General features: G+C 53.1%; 1 protein-coding gene across 12 annotated transcripts in view; it reads left to right on the forward strand.

The window, feature by feature from the left end:
* The window catches only part of TNK2 (tyrosine kinase non receptor 2), a 42,209-nt gene that overhangs the window by 11,463 nt on the left and 14,651 nt on the right, over positions 1-16,095 (forward strand). For 2 of the 12 annotated variants that reach the window (XM_064494229.1, XM_064494231.1), the window contains exons 2-6: positions 7,706-7,885; positions 11,377-11,557; positions 12,584-12,654; positions 14,559-14,785; positions 15,907-16,054. In XM_064494229.1, the coding sequence (XP_064350299.1) occupies positions 7,808-7,885; positions 11,377-11,557; positions 12,584-12,654; positions 14,559-14,785; positions 15,907-16,054 (705 nt within the window). In that variant the 5' untranslated portion in view covers positions 7,706-7,807. Of the gene's footprint in view, positions 1-4,474; positions 4,619-7,455; positions 7,886-11,376; positions 11,558-12,583; positions 12,655-14,525; positions 14,786-15,901; positions 16,055-16,095 lie in introns of those variants that run through there. The other 10 variants (XM_064494232.1, XM_064494223.1, XM_064494226.1 and 7 more) reach the window with 9 other exon arrangements.

Genomic DNA, 16,095 nt, shown 5'->3' on the forward strand with positions numbered 1-16,095 from the left:
GGTGAGCACATAGTAGGTACATGGTGAGTGACTGAAGAGGGGCGTGGGGCGAGGGGGTTGGCCTGGGCCATCCCTTCAGCAGCTGCACATCCTGGTACTCTGGAGCCAAGGGCTTCGCTGGACGTGAGAACTCTTGGTTATCCTTGTCTCTGCCTGTCCCATGGGTGCTGTGTCTCCTTTTGAGGCAAGTTCTCTTCCCTGGCCCCTGATCTTTACTAATCCCTAACCTTGGCAGGGCTGCCCTTCCACGGCCAGAAGGGAATCACTGTTGCTCTGAGCTGTTGATCTTCCCCATCTCCTAGGGATCCGTTGCCTATCCCAGCTTCTTAATGCCTTAGACCCAGCATGTATTTTCCCTTTCAGGGACTCGGTTTCTTTATTGCTAAATGGGTGGGATTTAATGTATCTTAAATATCTTGAAGTCCCTGACATCTCTCTCACTCCCAGATTCAGACCCTTCTTTTCCTGGGCCCAGCAGCCTGCCCTGCACTGGTGTGGACATGGTCCCAAGGGGATGAGCAGTCCCTCTCGCAGAGTAAATGCTCTCCAATTCACAGCTCTGTCTTCTTTCCCCACCCCACCTCCAGGGCCCAACAATAGGCCCCTTTAGCTCTAGGCTCCGCTCAGGGGTTGGGGGTGGGGTGAGGCTTGAGCCGGCAGGCGGGGTAACCAGCTGGGCAGCCTCTGCCCAGCCCTGGAAGAGCTAGGGAGTGGCTGGTGGCTGGGAGCCAGACTGCATCCTTCCTTCCTGGGATTCTCTGCCGGGCCTCAGTGCTGTGATGATGCTTGGGCCAGAGGATTGGTGAGAGGCAGCTCTCTGCCGTACCCTGCCTCCTAGGCCTGACACCCAGGCCTGTGTGGTGTGAGTGTGCCCGAGACCCAGACAGCTGCAGCAGTTTACCCTCTGTCACACGAGACTGGTGTTTATGTGCGGGGGAGGGATGCTCCAGGAATGTGTAGGGCTCTCAGGGTCCTGTCTCTGGGTGTTAGGGTTGGCACACCAGTCTTTTGCTGGTGGAGCACGAAACAGCTACAAAATACTTTCAAGACCAAGTTGGTAAATTTGGGGAGGTGTTGCGTTCAGTGTGGGTCTGTTCTGGTGTCTAGTCAGATTCTTTCATCTCCTCTCTGAAAGTTACACATCCTTCTCTGCTAGAGTCTAAGGAGATGAGGCATAGGAGGGTCCCTGTATCCCAGTGTATCTACCTTGCTTCTGCACTCTACCTTCCCACCTTGTCACTCCCGTCCCCCCTCCTCTCTCTCTGCAAGGCTGGGGTGCCTAACAAACCAGACCTCCTTCCCATTAACCCTGTTGTGTCCTGTAACCCAGCTCTCCGTCCAGTTTGATGAGACGGCAGCCTTCGTGGAGAAGGCTGAGTCAAAGCTCTCCTTCTGCCTTGAGGGACTGGCTGTGTTGTCCCTGGGGCTGAAGCAGCTTTGGGGGAGAAAAGTAGCTTAATGGGTCTAGGGCAGGAGTAGCTGTAATGAGATTGACGGACCCTCTTCCCATGAAAGTGCTTGCTTTTGAGGGTTAGGAATAAGCGGGAAAGCAAAGCCAGAGCCTAAGAGGGCAACCAGGCTTATTGCTGGTATTCACTGGACAGACGTAAGGTGGCACCAGCTCACTAGAAAAGAAGCAGGCCTCCTTTCTCCAGTGTCTGTCACAGAGGCTTGAAGTCTCTGTCAGGAAACTCTTGACCATGTCCCCTGCAGATTCTTCCTTCAAGGTGACAGCTAAACAGATGGTTAATTGACAGTGTACAAACCACAACAGAGGTATGTACATAGGGCTCCTCAATAGAATTATGTATTAATTCAGAGTGCTACAGAAATAGTGACCCATTAAGGTTCAGAGCATGGTGGATGATTAAAAATATTTTATTCTTTTGGCTGTTTTCCACATGTGTTTATACAACTCTTGTTTTCAGACACACTTTAACAAAATAACATGGGAAACATGGGAAAAAGAACCATTTAGGGGGAGGAAATGGGAATTTACAAAGGAAATGACATTTTATTTGGGTCTTGAGGGATGTGTAGGAGTTCATGTAGACAAACAAAGTATCACAAAGAGTAGCTCAAAGAAGACGGTATGTCTAGGGAAGGGCGAGTATTTGACTTGGTTGGAATATAGAGACTTTGAAGGAAAAGACAACAGGTAGAGGTGGACAGATAGGCAAGAGCTGGATCCTAAAGGGCCTTGTACTTGACTCAATGAAGAGTTACAGAAGGATGTAAGTGGAAGAGGAACTTCAGATCTCTGTTCAGATGACAGTAATTACAATAAATAACTATGTGCCAGATACTGTTTTAAGTGTGCTATTTATGATCTCATTGAATTTACACTTTATGAAGGAGGTACTGTTTATCCCCATTTTACAGAAGAAGAAATTGAGGCTTAGAGGTTAAGTCATTTGCCCCAAAGTTGTCTGACTAGAGAGTGACCCAGGCAAGATTTCAGCCCAGGTCTGTCTGACTTTTGTCCCAATGTTATTGATGCGGGGAGTAATGAGAAGGTAGAAACAAGATTTTGTGGCCTGTTCAGTGTGGAAGGTAGGGAATTAATGTTGGAGGTGAGATTTCTAGCCTAGATGGCTGATGTTGGCTTGTGATGTTCTCAGTCTAGATACAGGAGCACACATTCACTAGGTTTAAGGGGATGGTGGTAAGCTCAGTTTGGATATGCAGAATTTGTGGTACCTGTGCATGCTCCTAGGGGAGCTGGCTGTAAAAGTCTGGGAATGGAGACAGACAGCACATGGTGGTAATTGGAGCCCTGGGAGGAGAGGAGGTGACCCCCAGGGAGGGAAGAGAAGAAAGGGTGAGATCCAAAGTCTTAGGAAGTACCAACAGTTAAGGAGAAGGATAACGAGGTATCAAGGTTGGACTCAGAGCCTGTGGGCCCAGTTCTGCTGGCAAATATGCCTCAGCCTTGACTGTCCTCAGGACCTCAGCTGCCAAGCTCCCCTGGAAGGCAGTGGCCCACTGTGTCCTGGAGATGGAAAGGGTGTGGACAGCCATGGTGTGTGTCTGAATCACCCCCTTCTCTCCCTTGGCCCTTGGCCATCCTCCTCCACAGACCAGTGTGATGTCAGACCTGGGATGACCTAAAGGTGTGGGGTTGCCTGTGCAGTTCCCTCTGGGATGAGGTCCCAAGGGGAACCAGCCTGGCCTTGGTCCAGAAGCTTAGGCTCTGTGCACAGAGGGGTGAGTTGAGGCTGATCAGGCTTGGTGGGGCTGGAATGTGGAGGCAAGGTAATTCTCTGGGTGGGAGAGGAGTCATAAGCCCCCTCTTCTTTCCTCCCTAGTTTGTTGTTTTCCCTCTAGGGCTTGGAAAAGAGAGAGGGCAGAGGTGGGAAAAGGCTGGCTTGGAGGTGGAGTTGGCATATATTCCTGAGAATACGGTAGATTGTTTTGGAAAAATCCTCTTGGCCGGAAATTACATGTCACGTCTGCTTCTCAGTGTGGATTTGTCACTTCACTGATGCTTTGGAGAGCCTGGGGGAGGGGCGTAGACAGCAGAGGCAGGCTGATTCCTAACCACTACCCACTCCCATTAGAGATAAGAGGGCAAGTTGTAAACCAGAGGGAATACATGTGGGGTAGATTCCCCAAATCTTAGAGGCAGTTTGGATTTTGTGGATATCCTGTAACAGGATGGCATTAAGAGGCAGGGGGCTTATGGAGGGAGGAGGCAGGGAGAAAGCAGGAAGGCAGAATGGTTTGGATCAGACCCTTTATCCAACCAGGAGAAAGAAGAGATAGGTGGGCCTGACATTTTCAGCCTCTCTCCACAGCCTTCTGAGTTTGGGTTCCTGCAGCTGCTCCTGAGGCCACTTTCTGCCATAGCTGCAGTAAGGTGCAGAGGAGCTTCTGCCTAGAGTAGACGCCCTTCCTGGCACAGGGTCATCCCCTGCCCTGGGGTGCTTCAAGATGGAGAAGGAGCTTTTGAAGAGAGTGAGCCTTATGGAAACTCACCTAGTGCCCTCTTGGGGTCTCTTTTCAGTCTTGAGTTTGAGTGTGTGTGTAGGAGGGGGTGGGGAGTAGAGAAGTCTCAGCATTTCCCTCCTGCTCTGCCCCAAACCCCAAGGGGTGAGGGTGCCCTGAGATCAGCCCTAAATACCTGGTACTCAGGAGTCGGTGGATGCTTCAGATGCCATAAGGATGAGAGAGTGTGCTTGTGGCACCTTGGGGCCCTTGGGGCCCTTGCGGTAGGAGAGAGAGGAAGAGCCCCTGCAGTGGGACTTTCTCCACTAGCAGTGTCCTCACCCCGGCACTGGGTGACAGCCCTGCGTGGACACATGTTGGAGCAGCTCCTCCAGAAGGGAGTGTGGATTCTCGAGGCACTCTTCTGAGGCCGGAGAGGTCAGCCCCAGCACTCTGCCAGGCCATGAATGCGCCGTACAGCCGGTGCAGCCAGCTCGGTCTTGAGGGTGGGGCGGGAGGGGGTGGCAGGGAGGAGTCAAGGCCAGTGAGAAGAGGCGTGGGCTGCGCCGGGGCGCGGTCTCCCTCCGGGTTCGGGTGCCGGAGGCGTGGCTTCCACGGCGGGCGAGGAGTGGGCTGGACAGGTTCTCTGGGTGGAGTGGAGTGCCGAACAGCGCGCCAGGGAGCCCGACAGGTGGGCGCATTATTGGAGCCACGTGGAGACTTGGCTGGTGGAAGGATAGGCTTCAGGCCCCAACGTCTGGAGGGAGGGGTCTCAGGTCAAGTCAGGATGGAGGCTTCCCCTCTGTGAGCTTCTTGGATGGACTCCCTTATCATGGATATGAGTGCCCTTGAATCCCCAGGACCTGATCGGTGACTATGGAGCTCTGGGTCCTGGAGACGGCCAGGGGCTGAGGGGAGCTGTGGTTCCGTGGTCAGTGAAGGTGGGGCCCCGCACCTGGCTCTCTGGGGACCAGCGGGTGGTGCTGCGCGGCGGAGAAGCGGCTCCTTGGAATGGAGGCTGGGCGCGGGGATTGGGGGAGGGGCGGCCGCAGGCCCAGCAAGACTGACCGCGACCACCCGGCTCCGCTCCTCTCCTCTGACTGCAGGAGGCTGATACGGGGCAGTGGGGAGCGGGCTGGGCCCTGGCTGAGGCGTTTTAACAGCTCCAGCCCCCCTGGAGGATGCTCGAGGCCCAGCTCCTCAGAACGCACGGCAGTGACAGTGACGCTGACGCTGCCGGTGCGCTGGAGGGGCGGGGGCTGCGAGGGCTCTGCCTACCTCCCTGGCACTAATGCCGGGAGTTTGGGTTCCGTGGCGGGGAGATCTGCGTATCAGCGCCTGATAAGGGCTGAGGAGGGCCAGCAGGTAATAGGCCCCATCATCTGCCAGTGAGCTGAGGGCAGCCTCTCAGGAGGGAGGGGTGTCTATACTCCTGGGACCAAGGACAGATCCTGGGGGTGGGAGACTGGGTAAAGAAGGGTGATGTGCTTGTGTGTGGGATGGGTGGGACGAGTCAGTGGTGGTGTGTTCCTGATGCTGACATCTGCTTCAGTGTCTCTGAGTCCCCTGGGAACCGATTAAGCTGCCCTTTGGGCTTGCTTCATCGCTGCATGGGAGCCCCGGAAGCACTGCCAGGATGTGGGTTTAGTCTTCTATGGTCACTGAGCTCCTGTGCTCTGGACCTTGCCTTTTACTGGCTTTATGAATCTGCATATTAAGCCAAATGTCCCTGTTTGCTTTGGAAAATATGAGCATCTTATTTATGGGGCTGCTTCCCTTACTTTAGAAATCAAGCACTTTCTCTCTTGGCCGGCAGAGGGCAGTCACTGACAGGACAAAGTCGGGCAGAAAGGTGGCTGTTTTCCAGGGCTGAGAGAAGGGGTCCAGGAGCTGGCCTGAGCTCCGACCCCTGACCATGCTTTGCTTTTCTTCACAACTTCCCACAGTTGGATTACTGCGCAAGCTCTGAGGCTTGTTCTTACCCAATGTCTAAAGGAAGAGTCAGGCATGGGGTTCTGGTGGATTTGGGGCACATCTTTCGGAGGTGGTTAGAATTTTCAATCTGGCCACTCCATTCCAGCAGCCCCTTAACTTGTGGTCAGATCCCTGGGTCTCCTTCAGGTGTCTGGTGGGAGGTAGGCAGTAGGCTTCTCTGCTGTGGACATTGTCTGCCAGGGTTTGAGGGAAAGTCAGCTCCAGTGTGACCTCAGCCTGACCTTGTCTTGTCCCTTATCTCTGATTCCAGTCTCAGACTGGTGATTCACTGGGACCGAGGGGAGGCTGCACCTGGCTGGCTGCACAAGCTTTGGATAGTGGTGGATGACAGGGGGATGGGAAAGAGGGACTGATTGCTGGGGGGTGTCCCATTACTCTCCTCCCTGGGTCAGATCAGGAAATGGCTGTCCCTCTGGGCACTTCCCTGCCAGGGAGGTCAAGCACTGAGAGAGAGGCCTTGGAAAAAGCCTGGGATGCTGATTCCCCAAAACTCTCACTCCAGCTGCCTACTCCGCCAGCCAGCTGGGACTCCCAGAGCTGGTGGCCAGCTGGATAGGGACAAGAGAGCAGTGTGCAAGAAATGGGCTCCCTGGGCTGGGAGGGGGGCGCTGAGGGGGCCTGAGAGGACTTCCTGCAGCTGTCAGGTGTGTCTGGGGGCTGTAGTGAGGGAGAGTGTAAGAGCAGCAGCTGGTGCCCTTGAGGAGGAGCAGAGGGATCAATTGTCAGCTCTGGGAACGTGGGGGGCCCACGGGGGCTTGATCGAGTGTCTCCAGTTCCCTTTTGCCGGGTCTGTTGTCTGTGTAGGTGCTATTCAAGAGACATCCTATAGCCTGGAATCCTGTGGCTTTGAGGTGGAGGCATTGCAGGGTTTAGCTGCATATTTGTTTTGAGGGGGCTTTGGATCTTGGCCAGCTGGTCTGGGGAGGAGGCACCCTGGGCGTTGTGGGCAGCAGACAAGGCAATCTCAGGGGAGGAGGTGGAGATTCCTCACCCCCACTCCACCCCCCTTGCTCTTGGCTGGACTGCCCCACACTGGCAGGCTGCCGGACTCCTATTTCCGTCGGGCACCAGGGTAACAGGGCCACATTAGGGCCGGAGCCAGGAGACGCCTAGCCAAGGCTGGGACTGGGAGATGGGGGAGGGTCTCTAGTGGGTCTGCCTGCAAGGTCCAGAAACGGCTCTCTAGTGTCCAAGCCCCCAACTCAGGCTATGCACTAGCCCTCACAGCCCCAGACAAGCCCATATGGGAGTCTATAACCCCTCTTTGTACACTACTGCTTGATTGACATTGCCCCCACCCTAAAATCCCAGGAGTTGTCTGCAACTATGGGGGCTGGGGTGGAAGCCAGAGACAGGGGGCCTTGTGTATGGGGAGGCAGTGGCGGGGGGGCAGCTCTGGTGGCTGGGAGGAAGAGTCCCCCCATTCCCGCTGCCCTCTTGGCAGTGATTCAGAAAGGTCCTTTTTCAGCCAGTGTCAGAGCTGCTCAGCTGGGGCGGGAGGGAAGCAGGAGGGAGGGAGGGCGGGCAGTCTGGTGGGGGAGCCAGGGAGTAGGGCTGGAGCTGTGACCACTGCACTGGAGAGAAGACAGAGAAACCGGACAGAGGACCCAGGCTACAGCCAACACAGAGAATAGCTACCTTGCTTCTGCCAGGCTAACCAGCTGTGGAAACAGCTGTAGAGCAGAGAAAAGGGGATCACCCTATTCTGCTCCATTTCCCACCCCTGGTGTGGGATTTAGGGGACCTCTGGGGCAGACCTCTGGCCAACTTCCCTTCTGGGCAGAACCTGAAATTCAGGAGCAGAGACCACTGCCCACCCACCCCCCACCCCCTACGTCCTGGGCCAGAGCCCTGGTGACCCCATCGGGGGTCCAGCTCCGTGGAGATGCCAGCAGCTCGTCGGTTCCCTGGCCTCGAGCTCTCCTTCCCTCTTCTGGCCAGACTTCGGCGGAGACTCTACACAGTGAGTGGGGGGTTGGGGGCGGGAGCCGGACTGACCAGGGACTGAATCGGTTCCTCAGAGCTTCACTAAGGGCCAGAGAGCAGGACTGGAAATGGCTGAGGGCTGCCTCCATTACAGCTTGCCAGGGGTTCAAGGCTTCCCCACTCTGGTGGCTGCGTTCTGGTGGAGAGTGTGTCAGAAAAGCATGTTCGGGAAGCAGGCGTGCCAGTCACAGGAGCCACACGTGTTAGACATAGGTGTGTGAACTGGGCTGTGCTGGGGGACACCGCAGCAGTGCTCTGTGCTCCACAGATACTGGGGTTGGAGGGGGACTTAGGGGAAGGGCGGGGACTTGTCTAGGGTCACCCTGACTGCTTTCTCACTGGGATCCCAATGTTCTTTCCTGTCTTCCCACACACCCCTACGCAGAGCAGCCTTGTGTCTGGGGTTGGGGAGCAGGGAGAGGAGTACCTAGTGGAGCAGGGAGATTTGTTAGCTGGTTATTTCAGGGAAAAGGAACAGGCCAGACTGCTTTCTAAGCAGCTTCTTCAGGGGAGGGGTCTCTGAGCCTCCCCCGGCCCCCACCACCCAGGGCAGAGCTGGTCTCAGGAGTTGCTGCCTCCTACTCTCGAGGAGGTAGAATGAGGGGCCCGGAGCCCTGGGACTTGGGGGCTGAGGAGGAAGTGATGGGGGCCCTCAGACCGCTTGCCCTCATTGCAGGCCCCATGTTGAGCTGAGCCATGTGAGGGGTGGAATCACTTTGCTCCAGGGACAGGAGAGTGGTTCTAGCTGGCCCCGTCTGGTCAGGCCACGGAAAGATGCTGCCTAGGTTAGGCTTTCTTCTGGAAAGCAGTGGTGCCCTGCCTTCTTAAGCCCACACCCCCTTGTTTGTTTACAGATGGCTTTGTTGAGAATAAATGAGTTAATATAGCTAAGTGTATAGAACTTGTGCCCAACATATAGTTAACTATAGTTGAAGTGTTAGTTATTTTTTATTCTTCTTAAATAAAATTAATAGAAATACAATATAACTTGTTTACTGTGTGTGTGTGTGTGTGTGTGTTTGTGTGTGTGTGTATTCAGTCAACATAATGCCTCCTGTAACATATAAGAGAGATAAGAGGAGATCAGTGATAACATTTCATGTATTCTAATATGTCACTGTGGCATTATGAAGTAGTCAGATGTTAAGACCTCAGGCAGAACCACTATGGAGGCAACATCTACAAGGGCTGACCGAGAGGAGAGTTTTGAAATAATAAGGTTGGGCTGCCTCAAGTGACATTCTTCTGAATTAGTGGACAACTTTTGGTAAGTTCTAAACAAAGCAAAAGACCAGTTTTCCCTCACTGTACACAGTAGTTCTATTCCAGGAAAATTAAGTATGAAAACTGCAAACATACTTTCTTTTTCATATGGACAGTGGAATTCACTTCTCAAGATGATTATACACAATTTTTCACCTGCATGAATTAAGTTGTGTGAGCTTTGGGACAGTGTGTGAGACTGTGTTCTTGTCCCCCAGCCACCCACTAAATACCCTAGTGGTCCCTCAGCACGTGACAATCAAAAATGTCCCCTAGGGGGCTGTACAGCCCTCGTGAGAACTGTCCGCCATCCCAGTAAAGGGTTACGGCTTAAAGTTTGGAAACTCTTCTGGCCCAGCCACCTTGGTGAAGGAGCCAGGATTTGAACTGAGGGCTTCTCGTTCCCATTTGTCGCTCTTTGTGCTGCCTGGGAAAGCCTGAGCTCCTGGCACTGGGTTGGCAGCCCCACTGGGAACTGGGGGCAGGAGCCTCATGCTGGTCCTGGGCTGAGAGTGCCTGCTTCTCTTAATATGACCTGTGATGAGAACTGGGGGATGAGCCACCTCTGAGTTGGGAGGAGAGGATCTCAGGGCAGCTGGCCTTTTCCCTCATGCCTCTCTTCTTTGGTGGGGATTGAACACAGGTCAGGGGCTTGACAGGCCCTTAGCTCCAAGGAGTCTTACTCATACAGGGATGGATTTGGTGTCAGGTGAGCGAGGCTGCCTAGCTGTGGGGCTACCACCGGCCTCTTTCTCTGGGCCCCAGAGGGTGTAGGTTGGTGCTCACTCACTGGTGGCCCCTTGGCTGATTGTGGCCTGCACGTCGTTTTGTTTGGCCAGCAAAGCATATCCATGTGTGTGCATGTGTGTATTTCAAACTTGAATTAGTTGACATAGTTCAGAAGTCAGGAGGAAGATATAATGTCAAGTGAAAACAAGGAACAGAACGGTGTGGGTTATGGGTGAGTATTTGTATGGGGAAAACAAATCTGGAAGACTTGTCAGAGCCCTTATATGTCAGAGCCCTTAATGGCAGCTGACTTGGGGATGGAGAGCTTGGTGGCTGTGCAGTAAGACAGGGAGTGAAACTTTATGGCTCCTGTGTGCCTTTTGAATATTTTACCATGTGCATGTATTACCTTTTCCAAAAAAATTTTTAATGGTAATATTTCACATATTCAGAATTCTGGTATTTTCTTGAAAAAAATTGAAAGCTTTGACAGTACTGGGCCACAGTCTGTTGTGACAGCTGTTGACTGCAGCTGATTACTGCTGCATCCTTGGGCCACGTCTGAAAGCCCACCCCAGCCTCTGTCCTTCCCTCTCATCTTCCCCTCCTGTGATCCCAGAGATACTCAAGTGGCGGCTTGTGGAGTGGTCTTTGGACGGGGGCAAGGGAGGCTCCTGAGATGTCAGGCATTGGGAGGGACATAGCTAGAGCTCATCTAGTCCCTGTCGGGTCCGTCAGGTCTGGGTAGCTCATGGATAGCTCTCAAGGGACACTATCCCTTCCAAAATTGTTCATTAAAACTTTATGAATAAGAATGTATATATTTTCCTGGAGACACGATTGATAGTTACTCTCAGATTCTCAAAAGGCTTGTGATACCAGGATAGTTTACGAGCCAATGGGAATGACTACTTATTGTTATAGGGGGAAAGCAGGTGGAAGGGGATAAATTGGGAATTTGAGATTTGCAAATACTACTGTATATAAAATAGATTTTAAAAAACCAGATTTCTTCTGTGAAGCACAGGGAACTGTATTCAATATCTTGTAGTAACCTATAATGAAAAAGAATATGAAAATGAATATATATATATATGTATGACTGAAACATGCTGTACACCAGAAATTGATACATTGTAACTGACTATACTTAAAAAAAAAAAAAAAAGCCAATGGAGACCCCTGAGAACAGAGTTTGATCTCAGGCCACTCAGCCATGGATGAGAGATTTGGGGAGTAAGACCCTAACTCCAGGGCCTGGGCTGAATCCCATCTGCTCTAATTCTACCCCTATTGTCACAGGAAGCAAGCCAGGTGGGTACAGTCTTTTCTGTACAGCTGCTTTGGGAAGCAGGAAGGTGGTTTGAATCCTTCCCTGCAGCAGCATAGTAGGATGTAGGTGAACCCAGTGCACAGGGCAAGGTCACCTCTTACCTCCCTGCGTCTCATGGTCCCTGAGCCATTCTCTCCCCACAGAGGCTGGGGAGCAGCAGCATGCAGCCAGAGGAGGGCACAGGCTGGTTGCTGGATCTGCTGTCCGAGGTGCAGCTGCAGCAGTATTTCCTGCGGCTCCGTGACGACCTCAACGTTACCCGCCTGTCCCACTTCGAGTATGTCAAGAATGAGGACCTGGAGAAGATTGGCATGGGCCGGCCTGGTAGGTAGGGGCGTTGGCCTCACTTGTCATTGCCCCACTGACCATTTACCTCATCTATCCTCAGGACTGCCAACCACATAGAAGAGCCCTCCCCACTTTATTCTTTCGGATGGCAGAGCTGAGAACTCTCCCTGCCTATCTGAGAGCCCCCATGGTGGGGCAGTGGGCATCAGTAGATACTGCACACAGTGAATGCATGAGACCGGTTTGCAGTTGTGAAGGTGAACTGGAGTTAGAGGATTCTTATATCTCTGGCTACTCAGGATTAACTGCATACTCTGTTTTGTTTGTGCAGATATTTGTAGGATGTGTTTCTTCCATCTCCTCCTCTATAAATGTAGAGTTGAGTCTGTTCTGTTCACTGTTCAGCACTAGAGGGGTTGATGGCCAGAGATCTGTGTGGAGAAGGGAAGATAAAAACCCTCGGGTGGTTTACTTCTTGTCTCTTAATCTCTCTCTTTCTTTCTCTGTCTCTCTCACAAAGATCTGTTCCATAAGTTGAACTGATTTCTTTTTTATGTATTTATCCTAAAAGTAGTGACTGTAGCATCTAGAAGTCACGGTGTTTCTTACAGAACATTAGAAACTTTTTAGTACATTCAACCTAAAATAGCTAAATAAGTAATAATATGCTAAATTAGACACTAATTTATGCTGCTTTTTAGCTTGGAGAGTTGATGTCCGATGCCAGTTACATAATAAAATTTTGTGGGAGAGAAGCTCAAAATTGGGAAAAATTCTGTCCTTTACCTTGATTTCTTAATTTTTCTTGAGAATTGGCATAAGAGCACTACTGTTCAATTTTGGTGGTTAAACACTTCCATTCAGTTTGAGAACCCCTGCCTAGAAGTGGAATGCAATGACCCTCTGGTTGATGGCGGCCCCTGGTTGGTGGGGTGGCTTGTTTCCTTGGGCAGTATCTAGTGATAGACTCCCCCCAGGGGGACTGAGGAAGCCTGCAACAGGCAGCAACCTCTGAGGGTTGTGAGTGCCTAAGCAGCACAAGGTTCCCCTTCCTCCCCACAGGCCAGCGGCGACTGTGGGAGGCTGTGAAGAGGAGGAAGGCCATGTGCAAACGCAAGTCATGGATGAGCAAGGTGGGTGGACAAGGAGGGAGGGGCTGCCCACTGGGGCTCGCTCTGATGTTGTCCTGGGAGCTTTCCCCGTTCTTGGCACTATAATCTCGCACTTTGTACAGACCTCCCTCCTCTGGGGTCTTATCAGGCAGGGTACTTTTAGAGCTGCCTGGCTAAGTGTCTGTCTCCGCCAGAGCTGGCGCTGAGTGGCCTGTGTGCAGTGGTGGCTTCATGTCCCCTCGTGCTGGGCAGGGAACAGGCGCTCGTTGACAGGTGCGCTGTAACGTGAGCCCTTGCTCTGTCTGAGTGTTGGGGCCGGTGTCCAGTGTGGGGCAGTGGGACTGTCTAGACCTAGGACATCTTTGCTTTCCCGCTCCCCCACCTCCCTAGTCTGTGCAGGGTTTCTCTTGTCCACCGGCCCTGCTAACAGCTTCCTTCCCCCCAGCCTGCCCCCATCCCCCCTGCCCTAATTTGGGTCTGTGGAGTGGTGAGTCCCTGGTGTGACTCAGTGGAACTTTGCCCATTGTCTGGAAGACAATGCGAGAGGAAGTGAACCAGCCGGGCCTTCCCTCCCCACTTCTGGCCTCAGGGCTGAGGTGGGGGGCGGGCAGGGCAGAACAGCTGGACTGGGATTGGGCAGCAGAGATTTTCTGGCTGTGATCTGGCAAAGGGGCTGTCTCTTGGGATCCTGTGGCCTTTTCTGGGGACACTGTTCTGGTCCCTTGCCCAGGTTTTAGGGAAGGATGAGTGTGTTGGGGCGGGTGAAGGCAGAAGGAAAGAGCTGTACTGTGTGCACGATTCAGTCAGGGGGTCTTGGATCTACCACTGACTCAAAGGAGGTCCCCAGGCCAGTCAGGGAACATCTCCAGGCTTGAGGCATGTCTTCAGTAAAACCTTGCCGGCCACACTTCCCCAGCTCACCTCTTGGGGCTGTAGGGAGGGTCCCAGGAGAGAAAGGCTGTAAAGGACCTTGTCAACTGAATGTTGCATGCAAACATAAGGGATTCCAGTTACTGGAAAGAAGGATGGAACGGTGGCCAGAAGAGGCCCTCAGATTGGAGATCCCCTCACCCTATACAGACAAGCCTCTGCCAAACTTGAGGGTCAGGGGCCCAACTGGGCAAAGTGTGTGGCCTGAAGCCAAGGCTTTGCATGCCCCGATGGGGTGACCAGGTCAAACCAACAAGCCGCTCTGACCCTCAGGGCTTCCCTCCTGTCCCCTGACCTTTGGCCCCCTCCCTCTCCAGCCCAGGTTACAGAGTGCTCTCCAACCTTTCCTCTTTCTGAGCCCTCAGCTCTAGGCACTCCCTCCAGAAGCCTAGCTGTCTTCCCAGGCCCTCCCCAGTAAGGCCTTGCTTCATCTACCCGACCCCCCTCCCCAAACACACACTCACCGTCCAACCTCAGGCTCAAATTATCCTCTCACTTGGCAGGATGAAGGGCAGCCGACTCCCTGGGGAGGGTGGAGACAGACAGCGCCAAATGGGCAACTCAGAGAAGGGGCCAGGGCTAAAAATGGACAGGAGGTGTTTGTGAGGGCCCCTCAGTCTCCTGCCCACCTGCTCGGGTGAGGGGCTGGAGTCTGTGCCGGGTAGGGGTACAAAGAGGGATGAGTGGGGCAGAAGGTGGAGCATGGAGTGGTTTCGGGCTGTTCCTGACCCCACAGCTGGGTGTGGGGCCACAGCAGCCACAGGCTATATGCCTGGCCGTCCATTTCTGGCACAAATCCTGAGGCCTCTCTGGGTAGGGGGTGGTTCCCGTTTGAGGATGTGGTTGGGAGTGGGCGTAGGCCTCCCAGGGGCTGCCCCCTGGAATTTTGGCTAAGCTAGGACCTGGAGGCCTAGCTGAGGACCTGGTGGGGCAGGACTGAGTGACTAGCTCTGGGGCCTCAGGGTTCCATCTGGCCCCTGGCTGCCTTCAAACAGATGTTCAGTGGAAAGCGGCTGGAGGCTGAGTTCCCCCCTCATCACTCTCAGAGCACCTTCCGGAAGACCTCGCCTACCCCTGGGGGCCCAGCAGGGGAGGGGTCCCTGCAGAGCCTTACCTGCCTCATTGGGGAGAAGGACTTGAATCTCTTCGAGAAGCTGGGAGATGGCTCCTTTGGTGTGGTGCGCAGGGGCGAGTGGGACGCCCCCTCGGGGAAGACGGTGAGGTTTCTGGGTCCTGTGGGGTGGCTGAGGGGAAGGCTCCTAAGGAACTCTGGCAGAGGCCACACTGCCCTCTAAGGTGGATCTGTCCCCTCTCCTGGGATGTGAAGAGGGATGGGGACAGATCCAGCATGGCCTGTCCTGGGGTCCATCTGTGCTCAGGTTTAACTAGACACATCTGTTTCTTTTCTCAATTGTAAAACTAATTTACTTATAATAAAAGTTTGAAAACTTTTAAAAATAAGGAAAAAAATTGCCTGTAATTCCACCACTCAGAGGAAACAGAGTTAGCATTTCCACCCTTTTCACTCCTCAGGTATTTTGTTGAATTTAGTTAAGATACAAATTTTGAATTCAATTTTTTAAATCTTGCCCTTTCATCTTAGTATAGTATTTAAAATTTTTTCACCCAGAGGGATGGATAGCATGTGCGCAGTAAAGCATACAGTTCTTGAGTATGCAACTCAGTGAATTTTCACATGTGCATGGGCCCGTGCAACCACCACCCGGATTGGGATATAGAGCATCTCTGTCATCCCGGAACCCCTCAGGCCTCTTCCTCTGAGTAGCCCCTAACTGAATGCTCCCTTGACTATTCCCCTTCCCAGAATAGGGAAACCACTCTTCTGACTTCTGTCACTGTAGATTAATTTTATGGCTATATATACATATGAGCTTTGTGGGGGGTTATTAGGTTTATTTATTCATTTTTTTTTAATTGAGATACTGAGGGTTGAACCGAGGACCTCATACATGCTAGGCATGCACTCTACCACTGAGCTATACCCTCCCCCATGGCATTATATTTAAAGCATTTTCCTTCTACACCAAAAATATTTTTTATTGCAACACTTTAATATCCTATCATCATGCCTCATCTTTTCCCTTATGGTAGTCACCCAGGCATTCCCATAGAAACAGGAGGCCCAGCTTGTGGCCATTGTGGGTCAGCCACCTGCCCTCCCCTAACCAGGCCACAGGCTTCTGTGACACACTCACCCCTCCAGATGAGCAGGTCTGAGGCAGGGATGTTTGAGCCAAGCTGGAGGGAGGAGCAGGTCAGCCCAGAGTGTCGGGGGCTGGAGCCTGTCCTGACTGCCTGCCATCTCCGCTCCGTCCAGTTGAGTGTTGCTGTGAAGTGCCTGAAGCCCGATGTACTGAGCCAGCCAGAGGCCATGGACGACTTCATCCGGGAGGTCAACGCCATGCACTCGCTCGACCACCGAAACCTCATTCGCCTCTATGGTGTGGTGCTCACGCCGCCCATGAAGATGGTGAGTACTGTGGGCAGAGGGGTGCAGGGGGCAGGGAGGGG

Source organism: Camelus dromedarius, chromosome 2 (genome assembly GCF_036321535.1).
Source record: "Camelus dromedarius isolate mCamDro1 chromosome 2, mCamDro1.pat, whole genome shotgun sequence".
Lineage (NCBI taxonomy): Eukaryota > Metazoa > Chordata > Mammalia > Artiodactyla > Camelidae > Camelus > Camelus dromedarius.